Source organism: Polypterus senegalus, chromosome 3 (assembly GCF_016835505.1).
Source record: "Polypterus senegalus isolate Bchr_013 chromosome 3, ASM1683550v1, whole genome shotgun sequence".
Lineage (NCBI taxonomy): Eukaryota > Metazoa > Chordata > Cladistia > Polypteriformes > Polypteridae > Polypterus > Polypterus senegalus.
The window spans coordinates 48,014,694-48,033,407 of NC_053156.1; the positions used below are offsets into that span (position 1 = coordinate 48,014,694).

The following is an 18,714-nucleotide window of genomic DNA, read 5'->3' on the forward strand; positions in this document are numbered from 1 at the left end:
TTAAAGCTTAAATGCAGCTGCTAAAAACGAAAATAGTTCTGAATTGTAACAGGCAAGATAACTAAAATTAAGCCCCCAAAACATATTGCTTTAGTAGTAAATGAATGGGTTCTAATTTAGAAATTGGTTGAAGTGAAAACCTGCAGCCACTGTAGACCTCCAAGACTGCAAATGAGGACCTCTGATCTACAATGCAACTAAAATTTGTCTTTGATGAATGAAAGTGCCAACAAGACATATAGTTAAATGCAAAGACTCATTATCAGCCAAGACTAAGATTTAATTAGGAAACTGGCTGGAATGAAAACCTGGAGCCACTGCGGTCCTCAGGACCGTCACTGAGGACCCCTGGGCTAGTCTGTCTGGTATCTCATGATTGTCATACCAAGTCAGAATTAAAATAAAGAGAAGAGATGGGCTGAGACTGACGCTGAAGTTACCTTAAAAACATTCATAGAGCCACTGGTGCAGTCACGCATCATCCCATTTGCTGCTAAAGTGCAGTAAGGCTGCAATACTTTAGAAATCTGAAACTGTCACGAAAAGTCGTGAGGTGGTGATGTAATCAATCAGTCATCCTCTGTACTTCCTATCTGACATCCTCAAGAGAACAACATCCAGCAGTTACTTTGTACTCAAAATCATGTAGTGTCCCAACGGCCTAACTTTCAAAGAGATAAACCTCTGGGTAAGTGTAAACTGCTTATCCTTAACTCTGCAAAAACAAATGACAGAGTTAGTTGGAACTTTGTAATAATCACCAAGAAACAGAACTATCAACCATATTGTTAGAGTCCTTGAACTGCTTTAAAATGAGATGTTGTCTTTAACACTTACTAATGCTATAGTTCTGGCTTTACTGCAGTAAGATTTGCTTTTTCCACTTTGAAAAACAGGAAAACGGAGATGTTTTCTCACCATACTTGATATATTCTTTTGTTTCAGGTATGTTTCACTATGTTTACGTCCACCATAAAATCAACTTAATATCCTGTAAAAAGGATCCAGGCAAGAATCGGAAGATCTGTATAACCATGAGAGTCCAGCTGTTGAGGCATCATATTTGATACCAATTACGCTTACATCAGATTTCACAATCCCTGATCTGAAGTTTACTGCTACGAAACTGTGTTCTCTGCCATACCTTAACTAAAATTATTCTCATAAATTTAAAGAAAAGAAACAAACTAATGTAGGAGGTAGAACCGTCATTACCTGGTATCCACACTCTGGAATGATCTGCTTACCAATGTATCGAATGACTCACTGCAGCATTCTGTTCTATATTTCTTCATAGTATTATTTTCTGGAAGCAATGCTATGAAAAAAGATTAACACTACTGGCCTGGCCTCAGTGGTGACACACTGAGCATTTAACTGTTATGTAATCTGAATACAACTTTGTATGCTATTACATACTTAACACATTGCAGAATGGACAGGGAGCATTGTGGGCAGCTGACTGAACTCTGATTATGTTATTTCTAAGAACTGTAGATCTCAAAAGCTTATTTTCTCCCAGAACTTGTCATCTGTAGTTTTTTGTTTCCCTACCCTCTATTTTCTGTTACCTGTTAGCTTGCTATTGCTTGGAAATTGGAAATGTTTCCATGAATATACATACATGAGTCATGGTGTTCTATTTCTGTATTGTTATTTTTTTATTTAGGAAGCCACGATAGCACAATGATGTTAGCCGCACAGTGCCACTGAACCAGCCTCCCATGTCAAATCTCATGCAACAGTCACTGTGTGTGTGGAGTTTATAAGTTCTTCCCATATCTATATGGGTTTTCCTCCATGTACTCTGGTTTTCCTTCCATGGACATACATGTTAGCTGAATTGACACTTCCAAATTGTCCCTGTGTGGGTGAGTGCCTGAGAGGGCCTTATGATGGACTCTTTCCCTGTCTCTAACTATCTGTGTTGTAAGTGTCCAACAGCCATATTAGGATAAATGTAGAGATAACTTCTTGAAAGTGACTCAGATCAAAGTAAAAAGATACCGATGAGATAACTACTCAAGTAGAGGTTTTAAAATATCGGCTATTAAGTGTACTTAAGTATCACAAATACAAGTTAATGCAGGGTCTCTCCCTTTTATATATAGTCAAAATTAAGTTGTTAGACATTAAAATAACTGAGGTGGCCCTTGTTTTGCGTGTAAGTCATATTTTAACCACTTAAGTATGAGCCAAGTAACTGCAACCTGAAGCAGTGATATGTAGTGCAAGATGACATCTTAATGATGGCATCCTAATTCAGTGTCGAGGGCACCACTAGGAGAGGGTTACAGGCATCCCCCTCTTTAAAAAGGAGCTAATTTGTTTCTGAAAAAGCCATTGTAAAGTGAATTTTCTTCACATGAACTCAAAATTACAGTTAGATGCAAAATATTTTTAAGCATTCCATGTCCCCAAAAATGACTCTCACTTTTGTTCAAACAACACCAAACTACATGACAATTGACAGAATTAGTTTAGTAATAACATTAGTCATTAATAACATTGTCCTTCATTAACTCTTTGAGGGCTAAATATTTTTTGCAAAAAACACCGTTTTCTGAAACGCAATGGCTTCACACAGAAATCAACATAAAATGTCTGTTGCTGCATGCTGTGGCTGCCAGTTTGCCAAGAATGTGCGGCAGACAGGCTACATGAACCTGTTCAGCACCAAAATTAGCTGGGGACCAATCAGCTGAAGCTTCAAAACCTCATATTCGTTTTCGATTGCCTGTATCAAAATCAGTCTGACAAGTCTTAGTAAAATTCAGAAAGAATAAGCAAAATGTCGACCACTGAGTATTTTGCTTTACACATTTGCTTTTAACTCTCACCACATGTCAGTGCCCTTTTTGCCATTGTCTATGCCTTGCCACCCACGGGAGCGCAGGAAATCTTAACCTTCCTTCTACCAATGAGAGTCTAATTAAAATGTAACAGTTGGTTTTGTCACAGTTTACAGTTGATTACCAAAAGTCAACATCAGCCCTGAAAGAGTTAAATAAATAATCTACAATATGATAAAACACTAATGTCTGGGTATCCAGTCCTCAGAGCAATCTGATTGGTCCATTTTGTCCTTGGCGTGATTGGTCCATTTGACTGCGATTGAAAGAGGAAGTGTGAGTGTGAGATGTGCTTGCCACAGAGAGTGACCTTTAAAGTGGGAAAGTGTAAAAGTAAACAGGAGGTGAAAAAGTTGCCTCAGAATGACAGAGTCTAAGAAGCAAGCGTTTTGCAGGAATGCATTCGACTGAAGGAGCACTGGTGAAGAGACATTCAAATTCATGAGACTACTGAGGAGAGGCAGTGAAGGTACATGTAGGGCAAGAGATAGCAAATATTTATAAAATGTTTTATTACCCGTCTTCGATAGGCAGTGCCATTGTTAGGTTATTTTGTGCTCTAGGCCAAGCTTATTAGTGTTCCAACCAACTGTTCGACAGCTAACCTGTGAGGCTGTGTCCTCCCCACCACTATGATCTGCGCCCTAGGTAAATGTCTGTTTTGCCTTAATGGTGGTGCCAGCCCTGTCGACAGGTACCATGACTAGTGCTTAATAAAATGCTTTACCTAGACTTTATCATTCCTAGTTTCACATTAAAATAAATGCCCTTTCGGTTTTTCTTAGTTTACCCATTGCTTTGGAGCCGTGATACTCAGAATAATATGAGAAAACATGTGAGCAACACATAAGGCAAGCTGAGTGACTACCCAGCACACGGTTTCTCTCTGAATTGCCCTTCCCAAGATTTCTTCCATTTAGTTTTTTTCTACAAGGTTTTTTTGTTGTCTTTTCAGAGAGTCTAGGCTGGGAGGCTATCAAAAAGCGGAGCTTGTTAAAGCCTACTGAATCATTCCTTGCATGATTTTGGGCTATACAAGAAATAAATTGCTGTTGTTGTTGTTGTTGTTGTTGTTGAGTGAACCACAGCATGTGAGCACACAAGTATACCTCACAGCAGCCTTCCGGTCAGCCCCACTTTGTTTTGAAGCATGTCATGAGGTCAATTTATGAACACAGCAGAGTCAGCAGTGGAAATCACCTGAGACCACCCAGCTTCACCCCAAATATCCGAGCTCATCCTGTGCGAGGACAGTGTCATCAGTTCTGAGAATGACTAACACTGGGGTTGCACTTCACCAACATCCAGCTCTTCCCCATTCTGCAGGCTGCAGCAAGGTGAACAGGGAATGACTGCACAGATGATCAGGTGTTAGCGGCTGAGACATGCATTTGAACTTCGCCCCAGATTCATTGTATACAAGAAGTTTCCTAAAGCAGGGGAAGTCCATATTTTAAATAACCACCTGAGCAATGCACTGAGCGTGTTTGCATTGCAATTTACTTTTCTGGTTTAATTTTACAGTAATGAATGTTTCTAGCAGAACATATCGGAGCAAAAGTATCCATTTGCATTTGAAAATTTGTTTACTCAAGTATAGAAGAAACATTCTCAAAACATAGTCAAATGCAGTAGCACAATATTTCTGTTTCATTACTGTACCACACTGCTCTTTACTGCCTAGTGCTACTCGGATAGGCTCTGGCTCCCAGTGTATTCAGCTGCTTTCAGAATGTTATTTTATATTAATGAATCTGTGCATGCTTCTGGTTAGAGTGCCACATAGGAGTAAAGTGAACCAACGCAAACCTTTAGCTAAATAAGCTGACAAGGCTTTCTATACCCACTGAAATGTGCAAAAAGGAACCGAGAGGACTAATTAAGCAAGCAGTTCAATGAAACATGTTGAAACACGTTAAAGAGTGTGGCTGGAATAAAATCCTTTAGTCACTGCATTCCAGGAGGAGCGGCACTTCACACCCCCGTTTTTAATCCACCTTGAGTTTGTAAAGAGAGAACCGAGAAGTCAATTTAAGAAAGGCGTTCCGTTAGGAGGTCAAATTAACCACAGATTACGGATGAATAGAAAACAGCAGCTACTGCAAATTTCCAGAAGAAAATCAGAGACCCCTTCTCTACGTGCTGTGTTTGCTCTTGCTTCTTTCACAAAACCTTCATGCACAACACAAGTGGATTAAGAAGGTGTCCCTTACCTGTCATCGTCGCTGTCTAAGGATGTCCCTGTGCTCAACATAGACTGGGACAAACTGAGGTGGGGTGGGCTGGGGCTGGAATAATCCAGGGACCGCCTGTGAGGACTTCGCTCTCGGACAAGAAGAGGCGATGGCGAGACTGGACGTGAATGAGACTGGTGCCGCACCACCTGTAAAAACAGAGTGAAGATCATAAAAATGAGCACCTGCTGATTATAAATACAAATAAGAGGAATCACAGGAATGGAGACTGAAAAAGACAAAGGAGTATAAAAAATAAAAACAAACAATTAAAGCTTTATCCTCAGTTTGACTTTTCACTAAACTCATATTACTTCTATTTAACCGGTTATTTTATAGGCAGTGTGGTAGTGCAGTAATTAGCTCTGCTGCTTCTGTGTTGACTCCAATGGCTGATCACTGTCTGTGTGGAGGCTGCACGCGCACCCCTGGGTTGACTGGCTCAGACTATAATCACCATTTTGAATTTTGTGGTGCTGGCCCTGGCAAGTTGCTATCCTGGGCGGCCGTCCATGTCCGTCTTGAGCACGGTCATAAGCTCTGGACCCTGCAACTCTGAGCTGGATGAAGCAAGTTTGACCCTGACTGCCTGGCACTTCTCTCCAAGCCAACTTGTACAGGGACACCAGCAATGGAGGCTTCATAGGTAGCCTTGTGATTTACAATTTAATGAATTAACCCTTAAGCCGTATTGGTTACAAATCACTGGACAACAAAAGGAATAGGATTGTTGTGAACAACTTTTAGGTTATACAGTTCCTTTTTAAACTTCATTATTATACAGAGCCATACTCCCATAATTTACAGAAGCAATTAGAACACAAGCGCATATAATGAGCTACTCAGAGTCACACAACACGTAGGAAACTGAACTGTCAACCTTAAGGTTTGAAGCCCAGTGCTTGAATCACTAGTCACACATGTGCATCAGGCAACCATCTTCAAGGTTTTGAGGAGGTAAACAGTGCCACACTGGGACTAGAGGGGGTATGAGCGCCAACAGTATCTTCTCATTTCACAGTACAGTCATGGACAAAAGTTTTGAGAAGTATTGATTTACACAATTTTACACAACCATGAATAAAGAATTATACAAAAACATTATCCGAGAGCAACTTCTCCCAGCCATCCAAGAACAGTTTGATGACAAACAATGCCTTTTCCAGTAGGATGGAGCACCGTGCCCATAAGGCAAAAGTGATACCTAAGTGGCTCAGGAAACAAAACTTCGAAATTTTGGGTCCATGGCCAGGAAACTTCCCAAACATTAATCCCATTGAGAACTTGTGGTCAAACCTCAAGAGGCAGGTGGACAAACAAAAACCTACAAATTCTGACCAACTCCAAGCATTGATTATGCAAGAATGGGCTGCCGCCAGTTTTAATTTGGCCCAGAAGTTGAAGATGACAGCATGCCAGGGTGAATTGCAGAGGTCTTGAAAAAGATGGGCCAAATCTGAAAATATTGACTCTTTGCATAAACTTAATGTAATTGCCAATAAAAGCCTTTGAAACTTGTGAAATGCTTGTAATTATACTTCAGTATACCATATAAACAGACAAAAAGATCTAAAAAAAACTGAAGCAGCAAGCTTTGTGAAAACCAATTCTTGTGTCATTCTCAAAACTTTTGGCCATGACTGTAGTGTCAAAAAGCCACCCAAGGAGGACATCTAGCTCTGCCCACAATGCCTAAGGAGGCTCCACCCCTTCCAGTACAGACAGCATAAAATAGAGCTGCTCCCAGTAGGTGACATCAGATCTTGACCTGACAATCAAGGAGGACAGATCTCTAACAACTCTTACACTTGCTTAAGGCTGTCTGAAGCCATTTTAATTTCTGTTTGCGTGCCCAAATGGCTATAATTTTCATTCTATTTATTAAAAGGGGCGACATGGCTGGTACCCTAACATTTCTTCCATGTATGCTGGTCTGCTTCCCCTGGACACATACTACATCCCACTGTAGAAGCAGCTGTCCTCTGCAGTGAGTTAACCTTGTTTATGACAGCATGTCTGCACAGGTCACTACTTTCATGGCCTTGGGACCCAGTTTTATCTGCTTTTGTTCAATGACAAGCCTCTATTTGAAGTCATTTTAATATAAAGTAGCCAACATTTTCACCTGAATGGTACACGGTAACAACAGAAAATACAAATTTAGGATTTACCTATGGTGTACATGACAGAAGAAATACAAATGGTACTCATCCAAAAATAACTGGACACACGTGTATGATGCAGAATCAAATTTAGTGCTCATTTGTCTTTATAACTGGTAACCTGGGCTTGTCGGACTGTCACAGATGTGTGGAAATCAGGGGTAAAAGAAGAGAGTGCAGAGGGGATGACATTTTAGTTTGCTGCCGTCCGACTCATCCTAAACATTGGAGGCAAGATGAGCTGTTCTGTAATTGTGTCGACTTTCTTATATTTAGCAGTTTAAGAAGTAATCAGACAATACCCCGCTTGCTTGCCGGCTTGTTGATCAAACACATTTTTCTGAAGCCTTGAGATTTTCATTTTAAAAAGTTGAACAGTTTACATTTGTAATTAGCATGGTTTGTTTCCAAATGTCTTTATAGTTTAGAAGGCTTCATGGTTTTATTTGGTGCAGATAACACACAACACTCACCAAGCTTCACGGTAAAAGTAATATGGATTGTTTAACATTCCTATTTGGATCAGATTTTTGGGATGAATCTTAGGTTGATAAGGGATTAGAAGGGTTTGGAGTAGGTGATGCTATGGGGCATGAAGCAGCGTATAATAGATTGTCATCTGCTCAGAACTGGACTTGTGTCAGTCGTTTCATTTCCTCAGCATGTTGAAATAAAATGTCTGGGTGCAAATCTAAAATCTTCAATCAGTGGCTCCCTAAAATACTAAAATGATGGCTGATGAAATTATTATTGTTATTTTTTTTTAACTTAACCTGATGACTAGTGCTGGGAGGTATACCGGTTCATACTGAAAACCATTTTTTATTTTTGTTATGATACAGATTTTTCTTATACCGCAACACCGGTTTAAATAGCCTAAGTAGCCATATCCAATATGGTGTTCCACAAGGCTCTATCCTGGGTCCGCTGCTCTTCTCAATCTACATGCTTCCATTAGGTCAGATTATCTCAGGGCACAACGTGAGCTACCACAGCTATGCTGATGACACACAGCTGTATTTATCAATAGCACCTGATGACACCGACTCTCACGATTCACTAACATAATGTCTTACTTGTATCTCAGAATGGATGAATAGTAACTTTCTCAAGTTAAATAAAGAGAAAACTGAAATCTTAGTGATTGGCAATAACGGATACAATGAGGCTATTAGAAATAAACTGGTTACATTAGGATTAAAAGTCAAGACGGAAGCAAAAAGCTTAGGGTAATTGTCGACTGTAATCTGAATTTTAAATCGCATATTAATCAGATCACTAGGACAGCATTTTTTCACTTAAGAAACATAGCTAAAGTTAGACCTCTTATATCACTGAAAGATGCTGAGAAATTAGTTCACGCGTTTGTTTTCAGTAGACTAGATTACTGTAACACACTCCTCTCAGGACCACCCAAAAAAGACATAAATCATTTGCAACGAGTGCAGAATGCAGCTGCTAGAATCCTAACTAGGAAAAGAAAATCCGAGCATATTTCTCCAGTTTTAATGTCACTACACTGGCTACCTGTGTCATTCAGGATTGACTTTAAAATTCTGCTTATGGCTTATAAAGCCTTAAATAATCTCGCCCCATCTTATATATCGGAATGTCTGACACCTTATATTCCAAATCCTCAAATGAGTGTCTCCTTAGAATTCCAAGAACAAAACTTAAAAGAAGTGGTGAGGCGGCCTTCTGCTGTTATGCGGCTAAAATCTGGAATAGCCTGCCAATAGGAATTCGCCAGGCTGATACAGTAGAGCACTTTAAAACACTGCTGAAAACACATTACTTTAACATGGCCTTTTCATAACACTTTATCTTAATCCTGATACTCTGTATGTTCAATTCATCATAATAACTATTCATGGTGGCTCTAAAATCCGTACTGACCCCTACTCTCGCTTCTGTTTCTTTTTCCGGTTTCTTTGTGGTGGCGGCCTGTGCCACCTCCACCTACTCAAAGCATCATGATGCTCCAACAATAATGGATGGATTAAAAGCCAGAAGTCTACGTGATCATCATCATCAAGTCCTTCCGTGAGAACCCTAAATACAAAGAGGACTGTTTCATTTATGTGAGGTAGAATGCCCAGAGGGGACTGGGCGGTCTCATGGTCTGGATTTTATTTTTTTCTCCAGCCGTCTGTTTTTTTTTTTTCTGTCCACCCTGGCCATTGGACCTTACTCTTATTCTATGTTAATTAATGTTAACTTATTTTATTTTCTTACTGTGTCTTTTATTTTTCTATTCTTCATTATGTAAAGCACTTTGAGCTACTTTTTGTATGAAAATGTGCTATATAAATAAATGTTGTTGTTGTAGACAACGTTCAGAATGTGGTGCAGCGGGAAACTGTTTAAGGGGGGACCTTTTTCACTGCTACACCGCTAAACACGCATGCAATGGGGTACATGCATTAGTGGAGGTATTCAGCAGTGAAAATGGACAGAGAACATTCTGAAACTGAAGCTGTAGCAGATGATAAAGTTGAACATGATGACACAGAAGAACTTTTGCCGAAAAAAGAAGCCATGACTGTTGCCTGGAGACACTTTGGTTTTAAAAGGTCGGATGTGGATCAAACAACTATTTACTGCAAATGCTGTCGAGCAAAAGTTGTCGCCAGAGTCTGCAAAATGAGCAATTTTCTGCACCACCTTAGCCGCAAACATGCTTTGGAGTACCATGAATGTATGGAACTAAGATTGGCAACCTTCACGTCCTTGGGTGAAAAAGCTAAGAGGACACTCGAGTCAGACGTCACTTTTAGACGCGTTTGCTAGAGGTACTGCCTACGACAAAAAAAGCAAGCGGTGGATGGAGATAACCAACGCCATTACAATACACATAGCTAACGTGTCACTGGACAGAGATTGTTAACATTAACAGAAAGTGTAGTTAGTTTACAAAAAATATTTACTTTTTATTCCTTTTCTAAGACATGTTCAGTTAAATACAACTTTTGACACGCACCTCAGGATATTTTACTAAGTCTAAATGCCTCTTTGGATGGTTGAAAATATGTTGTCAAAATTATACTGTAAGTTGTTTGCAAAATTTGTTCAAAAAAAAAAAAGGCTCTATATTTTGACTGCAACTGTCATGCACTGTGATTCCTTCTCTTCATTAGTGCCACCCCCTTGAAAACTATCACTTTATGGGGCCATGCAAACCTGTATTAATACTTGTGTGCACATTAAAATATTTTTTTGTACAATGTACAATTCTCATGACAGTGGAATAGGTTATTCTTAGCCACTCTACTACAGTAATTGCAGTGGAAAATGTGGTTAACATCCACTCATGCATGGGAAAAAAAATACCGTCAAATATCATGAAACTGGTATAATTTTGAAAAAATACCGTGATATAGAATTTTGGTCATATCACCCAGCACTACTAACGACCCTTCTAAGGTGTCCTCCCATGGATTGAGAAACACTGACCTACAGTACAATGACAGTCCACTCAGTTCCATTAAGTTTTAATGCTTTAATTTACAGTATCAGGTTTCTAAGTACATACTAGTAGATTTTGCTCATCTTTTTGTGCCATATAAAACATTATTTGTATCAGATGATATTGCCGATGCCATTTACCCTTTACTTTGTCCTGAACACTTGGAAAAACAAGTTCTTAATTTATGAAATGTGTATTGCTGCATGGTATATTATCGTACATTCTTTAACTTTGTAATTATTGTACTTATTCCATTTTCAGATTTAAACTCATCTTTCAGAATTCTTGAATTTAAATGTGTTTTATTTTAATCAGGTTCATTGCTGCGGGCTGCACACTGGCCTAGACTTTATGGCTGCTGCCTCACAGCTCCAAAACCTTGCATACAAATGTGCCGTTCACATGTTCTCCCTGTGCCTGTGTGTGTTTTTCTATGGGTATTCCAGTTTTTCTTACACATCCCAAATAATGTGCACGGTGTTTCTAAATTAACCCAGTGTTTCTGTGTGCTCTATTTTGGGCTGGAAACAGCAATGAATTAATTTCAGGGGGGATGAGAAAGTACATGAACCATAAATCCATCTATGATCAATCAGCTGGAACTGTCACAAAACATATTGCTTGGGGGGATTCAAAACAGTTCAACTATGCCAATGTCCCTTTGGTTTCTGCTTTGTGCCACATGCTGCTAAGTCAGGCTCCAGCCCCACAACCCAGAACTGGACTAAGGAAGCGTGCAGAATCGCTGGTTTTCCCCCTTTTGTAAAAGTTCTAATAGCCAATTAAATTAAAGCAGGAATTTACATGCTAGCAGTAAGATTTACAATGTGTTTTATTTTGGACATTATTGTGTTAGTGATTAACTGCTTTATAGCTGCAGGCACCTGCCTTTGATGCCAGGCCTGAGTAGAAAACCAAATCATTTCTTGAATCCCTTCTCTCTGGGTAGAATATGCCAAAAAATGAACTGGGACCAGCTTAAGTTTTATTAATCACAAGAGGGTACATGCTGCCAATGTGTAAGACAGACTATAATTGACTATTATAATACAATTCAAGACTGAAAACACATTTGAGAATACAATTTTTACGCTAATCAAGTTTCACACTGCAGGACTGAGGGTTGTAAAGGTAAAATGTTTTCTGCCACACTGTACAATAAACGGGGATTTTGGGCACTACCTAGGTGGAGAGCTGGTATGTTGAGCTTTTGCTTTCCTCCTCTCTATAGCCACAAAGCCAAGTCTTAATGCTCATGTTAACATGAACATGATTCTGCTGTATTTACCCATTACGATGTGTGTATTTATGTCAGAAATCATGAACAATGTAGTACTTTAATGTCACAATATTATAAGTTTAACTTCTAGCTCATTATACTTAATACTACAGTAACATAAACAGAGAGCCTACAATGAGACTATGGTGTACACTAAGTGACGGCTGTGCCACTTGCTACTGTTCTGTGAATTCAGATAGAGTAGCATTATACAAGCCATATGTACCTTTGACTACAGGATACAGTATGGGTCTGCCTCTTCTGGTCTGACAATAGACAAACAACAGCTACACAGGAAGTAGTTATCAGTTGACCATCTGAACTTTCATGAGTCAGACCTCATTGCCTTTTTTACTTTTTCTTGGCAAATAAGCCTACAGTTCAGGTTGGATCCCTTACCCTTTGTAATCATCCTTTTTCTCCATAAATGTCAAAAGGGACTCTGCTCTGTTGGGCCCTTGAGCAAGGCCCTTAACCTGTAATTGCTGAGCACTTTGAGTGGTGAGAAAAGTGCTATATAAATGCAAAGAATTATTATTATTATTATTTATAAAACATAATGTGATAATCTATGCAGTGACATGTGCGTGTCACCCAAATGGAGCTCAAATTTTGAGTCCTCCTATAATGGCTGGACTATATCTGGTTGTAAAGTTATGGATGCAATGGTGTGAGATATTCCAACACTTTAGGGCAGTGGTTCTTAAACATTTTTTTTCTCCTAACGTAAATGTTGCTTATTCCTTGTGCTTGCAACCCATAACCAGCACTAATTTCAGCCATGCAAGTGGTGCCCCATCACAGAGCTGTACGTGATCCTTCCTTAATTACTTCAATTGTAATTGACAACTCAGGGTGACTCAATTAGAGATGTCTCACAACCCACAGTTTTAGAAACTCTGCTTTAGAATGCAGGGTACTCCTTTGATCACCTTTGAATGATGCACCACATCTCAAGCACATTATTATACAGTTTGCAGAAGTCTTATGGGGTAAAGTATCACATGCCAGTGCATTAAATTCAAAACAGAAGTGATGGGAGAGCGTACCATGCTTACAGCAGATTTAGAAAGTATTCAGACCCTTTCATGTTTTTCACATTTTGCTATGCTAAGGTTATGTAATTTTTTCCTCACATCAAGCAACAATCAATACCCCAGAATAACAAAGTGAAAACAAGATTTTATAATTTTTTGTAAATGTATCAAAAATAAAAAAACGAACTCTCACATTAACATGAGTATGCAGAGCCTTTGCTATGTGTTCTGAAATTTGTCTCAGGTACATCCTATTCTACTGATCATCACTGAGACTTTACTACACCTTGTTTTGAAGTCCACCTGTGGTCAAATCAAGTGTGTGGACAGGATTAGCAAAGGCACACACCTGTCTATAGAAGGCCCCACAGTTAAAAATGTGTATTAGAGCAAAAACCAAGCTAAACATATGAGAGATGAGACCCAAATTGTGAACAATGCCTCATAGCTCCAGCCTCTCTAGATCATATGTTTTGGGAGTGTCCAAAATAAAAACCATAAAGACAGAAGCTGTTTTTGCTATCTATCATTTAAGATAATTGCAGATGAGTTTTGGAGTTATTTCAGAGGAGTTTATACTATCTACTATTAAAAATTACCATTATTGCACGAATGATAGATTATACAGTACATCCATCCATTATCTAACCCACTATATCCTAACTACAGGGTAACAGGGGTCTGCTGGAGCCAATCCCAGCCAACACAGGGCCAATTTAGAAGAAGCACCTAACCTGCATGTCTTTGGACTGTGGGAGGAAACCGGAGTACTCTGAGGAAACCCATGCAGACACAGGGAGAACATGCAAACTCCATGCAGGGAGGATCCAGGAAGGGAACCCAGGTCTCCTAACTGCGAGGCAGCAGCGCTACCACTGCGCCACCCTATGATAGATTATATAAAACTAAAAGAAAAATCAGATTTTCTTTGCAGGCAACTGTGCAAAGCTTCTGGGATATATGAGACTGACTGTATTTCTAATTGAACAGACAATTAGATTTTTGTTTTGCTGAAGCTCATGTTTGATTGTCATATTATAGCACTTTTGTAATACATATTTTTTTGGAATAAATGAAATGTATGACATAACTGAACAGCTCCGAGGTGAAGAAAAGGACAAGCACAGTGCCATGAAATGATTGTTTAGACTGCACATCTGGGAACAGTGCTAACTACCATGTGGCCAGGTGTTTGATGGTCAGGGTGGGCCAACAAACACCTGAATAATGACCTTGTACATATATTATATATCTGTCCCTTCAACATCAGGACTTTGCGCTTTTTTGAAGCAAAGTTTCTAGTGAAGTAAAAGGATCTCAACATTGGCGTTCTTGGCGTATTTTTCTAATTGAATGCGGTTATCTTCAATGGTGGGTGAAATCAAGATTCAGCCTTATATCTTGTGAGTGATACATTCCTGATACTGATATCCTTTCTTTTTTTCAAATTACTGTGCTTATCTTAAAGGGAGAAAATGGTGTTGGACTTTTTGTATCTCTTGCTGGTATGTGTTGCAATTGTGTGATTAAAAATAAAAAAAAACAAGTACAACAACATATGATCTATATTTTATTGCAATTGATAACCTGCAATACCCAATGCTAAACTGGATACTTCAGGCTGTGCACACGTAGCTCAAAACTAAGACAACACTGAAAGGCCTATTGGTCGAGCCACCTCAGTCAGAAACAGTCTTTGCAGCGCTGGGCATGAAGACAATTTCACATACCACAAGAAGCAATATTTTCTTAATTATCTGGTAAATATTGCTTCTTCAGGTATGTGTAATTATCGATGATATGGTAGAAATTTTGAAGCCGAGGGTTGATATAAACATGTTAATAATAAGCAAGATTACTAATGGAAGACTATTACGTATTTTGTACAACATCTGATGGAGCTTTGGTCCATTGGCCCTTAATGCAGAAATGCCACTGTTCATTAGAAAGAATACTTTGCTATAACTGCCCTTAGAAACCCCCCCACCCGAGGTGTTATCTTCTGCAGTAATGGTGATGACTTGGACTTTTGCTTTTCCTCTTTTCCATTGTCCACTGGCCACATCACAATTATAATGTTTATGAACAACTTCAAGGTGGACATGGAAACAGTCCACAGCAAAAAGAAGATGTCCTTGCAGTCAGAAGCCCACTTGATCACTACAGTGAAGGGGACTGTGCTTTAACTCATCGGGCTAACAGTGTTACACTCTGCACTCTAAACCCAGTAAACAGAGATTATGCCCTGCAGTGCCAAGTGTGAATATGTGCAACTGAAAGGGGCACCAACCCAAATCATTTGTCATGCTGATATGGACTTATGCCATGATGACTGAAACTGGTCTGTTCTACTGTCTGTGATTCTAATTTGTGTGTTCATGTTGAACTTTTTCTCCCTACTGTTGCACATTGTCCAGATGATGAGATTGGTTTTTCAACATTAACCCCAATGCTCTTCTCAAAGCTGAAATCTTGCACAGAGGTTATTGTCCATCTTTGCTCAATCTTCCCACAAGTTTTGTGCCCAGTTGCACCAATTCAGGAGGCCAGCGACATTGCTTACAAAAAGGGACCTACTGAACATGGGGTCACTCCACTGAAGATCATATTTGCTCATGCTAGACCAGTTTAGAATTACTGATCAAGCCAGCATACAAATTTATAAGATTTGGTGAAAGAAAGAAAGAAAGAAAATGCTTATTCCACACAAGCAATAACTAAGACTGTGATTCAAACATTGCCTAACAAATCAGGGTCTTTTGTGACTTGGTTTGAAGTCTTTCTCATTTTCTGACTGTTTTGGTTTTAATTTTTGTTTCTTTATATATTTTTCAGAATTTTTTTTTACTGATGCCATTTTGTGCCATATTTTTGAATGGTGGCCACCATTTAGTAACTACTAGCAAAATACGCAAAGTACTGCCTTAAAATTTTTATTAAGAAGAAAATTAAACCTTTTTAAACTGAGGGAAAATATGCCAATAATTATTTGTTAAGGATCTCTTTTTATACCATGTTATCAGTTCGGCCCTCCGGTTGTAATATGGCCAGGCTGTGCGCTGAGATTACTCTTGAGCATGCAACGTACAGTTGGCCATGTGAAAAGTAATCTTGTTTCAAATCTCACAGCTTGGATTGCTGCTGTCATAATCGGTTTGAGTTTCATGGTTTGTTTCAATTACGACATTATTTGCAGGACTTGTGTTGAAGTGACATTCGGCATCTGTCAAGCGTTGTAAGCATACAACCGGTTTCATCGATAACTTCACATCCAGGTTTTGAGAGTTTAAACATTCATAAACATCAAAGTGTCCACTACTGAAATCGTCACCTGTGAGTCTAAGATGTTTAAGTGGCATTGGCGGTTGTCGAAAGGTGTAAAATATTTGGCCATTTCAGTACACTTGAAAGCAACAACCAAACAATTCAGCGGCAGCCATCAACTCACATGCAGAACCATAGGTGAAGGGCTTAAGCATTTCACTCTTCTAGGGCTCCTGTGTAGTATAATTATCTCCTGTACCGTCATCAGTCCACACCTTGAACCTGTCCCAGTCATTCAATACATAAGACACAATGTTCCTCCGGATATCAAGAGTGAGCCTGATATGGCCATGCAATATGTAACAAAGAGAATGGAAAAGGCAGGTGCCATCTCCGGGCATGGAAACCACTCGGTAAGTGACAGTTCTTTGATCGATGGTGATCACCTCGATAGACATGTTAATGCGGGTATGGTTGGAATGATAAAGGAAATGGGTACCTGAACAATGTAAAGTAAGTCTAAAATACCTACACGAGCCTATGTCTATATTTTTCTTTATTGTGCACTTGAGAGACAGAATGTTTAAGGATATATAATTCCTTGTTTGCAATTATCTTCCAGTCATATGAACTGGACTCAACTTTCCAGTCATCAGGTAAATCTGCTTTATGAAGTGATTGTTGGAATGTGCTTGCTGACTGTTTTTAAATATAAATATTAGAACATTTGAATTTTTCGTCAAGAACAGGCCTTTTAGCCCAACAAAGCTTTTCAAGCCTATCCACCTAAATCCTATTAAGTATCATTGAGTCTCGTTTTGAAGATCCCTAAAATCCTGCTCTCAGTCACACTACATGGTAGCTTAATCCAGGTGTCTATGGTTCTCATTGGGAAGAAAAACTTCCAAATTGTTTGTGCAAAATTTTCCAGTAACAAATTTTCATTTGTGCCCTGTGCTCTCGTTGAACTTATTTTAAAGTGACACCATGTATCCACTGTATCAGTTCTATACAGAAATTTAAACACTTCAATCATGTCACCCCATAATGTTCTTTTGCTTACGTTAAAAAGGTTGAACTCTTTTAAATATTTTGTCATAGATCATCCCCTGTAGCCATGGAATCCGCCTATTTGCTATTCGCTGGACCTTTTCTAGTGCTGCTATGTCCTTTTTGTAGCCTCGAGACGCACACAGTACTCCAGATGAGGTCTCACTAGTGCATTATAAAGCTTGAGCAGAACCTCCACGGACTTGTACTCTACACATTATGGAACTATGTTACGTATCCCATTATGTAAGTCTTTTAGCCTTCTTAATGTCTTCCCAACACTGTCTGACATTATATAATGTTCAGTCCACTACTACTTCTAAATCCTTCTCATAAGATGAACTTTAAAGTGTCAGACCTCCCATTGTGTATTTAAATCTAACATTTTTACTTCCTATGTTTAATAAATTACATTTACTTACAATAAATTTCATCTGCAGGAATTCTATGAGGAAGCAACAAAAGAATACAATCAGGGTGGTGTGTGTGAAAGAATTTATCTTGACTTTCAGAAAGCATTTGATAAGATGCTAGTGTTGGATAAGTACTAAACTTTTGCCATCAATATCGATACCAGCTTTCAGACTTCCGTAGCAATACAAAAATGGTTCAGAAGAAAATAACAATTAACTCAGTTTAAGTAAAAGAAGATTAAGAGGTGAAGTGACTGAAGTGTTTAAAATTATGAAGGGAATTAGTGCAGTGGGCCGAGACTGTTATTTGAAAATGAGTTTGACAAGAACACAGGGACACAGCAAGTCATGATAATTCTCACACAAAGGTTAAGACGTTTTCGTCACACTTAGAACCATAGATGAACAAAATAATAAATTACCAAGGAGTATGGTAGACAGAAAGACCTTCAAAATTAGACCTAATGTTATTTTAGAAGAAGAATTATGTGGATAGGACTGCCTAGCTTTGTTGGGCTCAAAGTCCTGTTCTTGTCCAGATTTGTAATACAGTGATCCCTCGCTATATCGCACTTCGACTTTTGCGGCTTCACTCCATTGCGGATTTTAAATGTAAGCATATCTAAATATATATCACAGATTTTTCGCTGGTTCGCGGATTTCTGCGGACAATGGGTCTTTTAATTTATGGTACATGCTTCCTCAGTTGGTTTGCCCAGTTGATTTCATACAAGGGACGCTATTGGCGGATGGCTGAGAAGGGGGTGTGAGCAGAGGGGCTGTTTGCCTAGAGGATACGGACGCTCCTCTAAAAAATGGTGAAAGACTACCTTCACATTGCTCCCTTCCTTGTGGTCGCTTTATCGCAGTGCTTTGCATACTTAAAAGCCCAACAGCACGTATTGATTTTTGATTGTTTGCTTTTTGATTTTTGATGCGCACTCCTTTGAAGAGGAA

General features: G+C 39.1%; 1 protein-coding gene across 2 annotated transcripts in view; it reads right to left on the reverse strand.

The window, feature by feature from the left end:
* Positions 1–18,714, reverse strand: part of LOC120525116 (TSC22 domain family protein 4-like) — a 112,342-nt gene that overhangs the window by 88,634 nt on the left and 4,994 nt on the right. For both annotated transcript variants that reach the window (XM_039747141.1, XM_039747140.1), the window contains one exon: positions 5,066–5,235. In XM_039747141.1, coding sequence (XP_039603075.1) covers positions 5,066–5,235 — 170 coding nt within the window. The remainder of the gene's footprint in view (positions 1–5,065; positions 5,236–18,714) is intronic.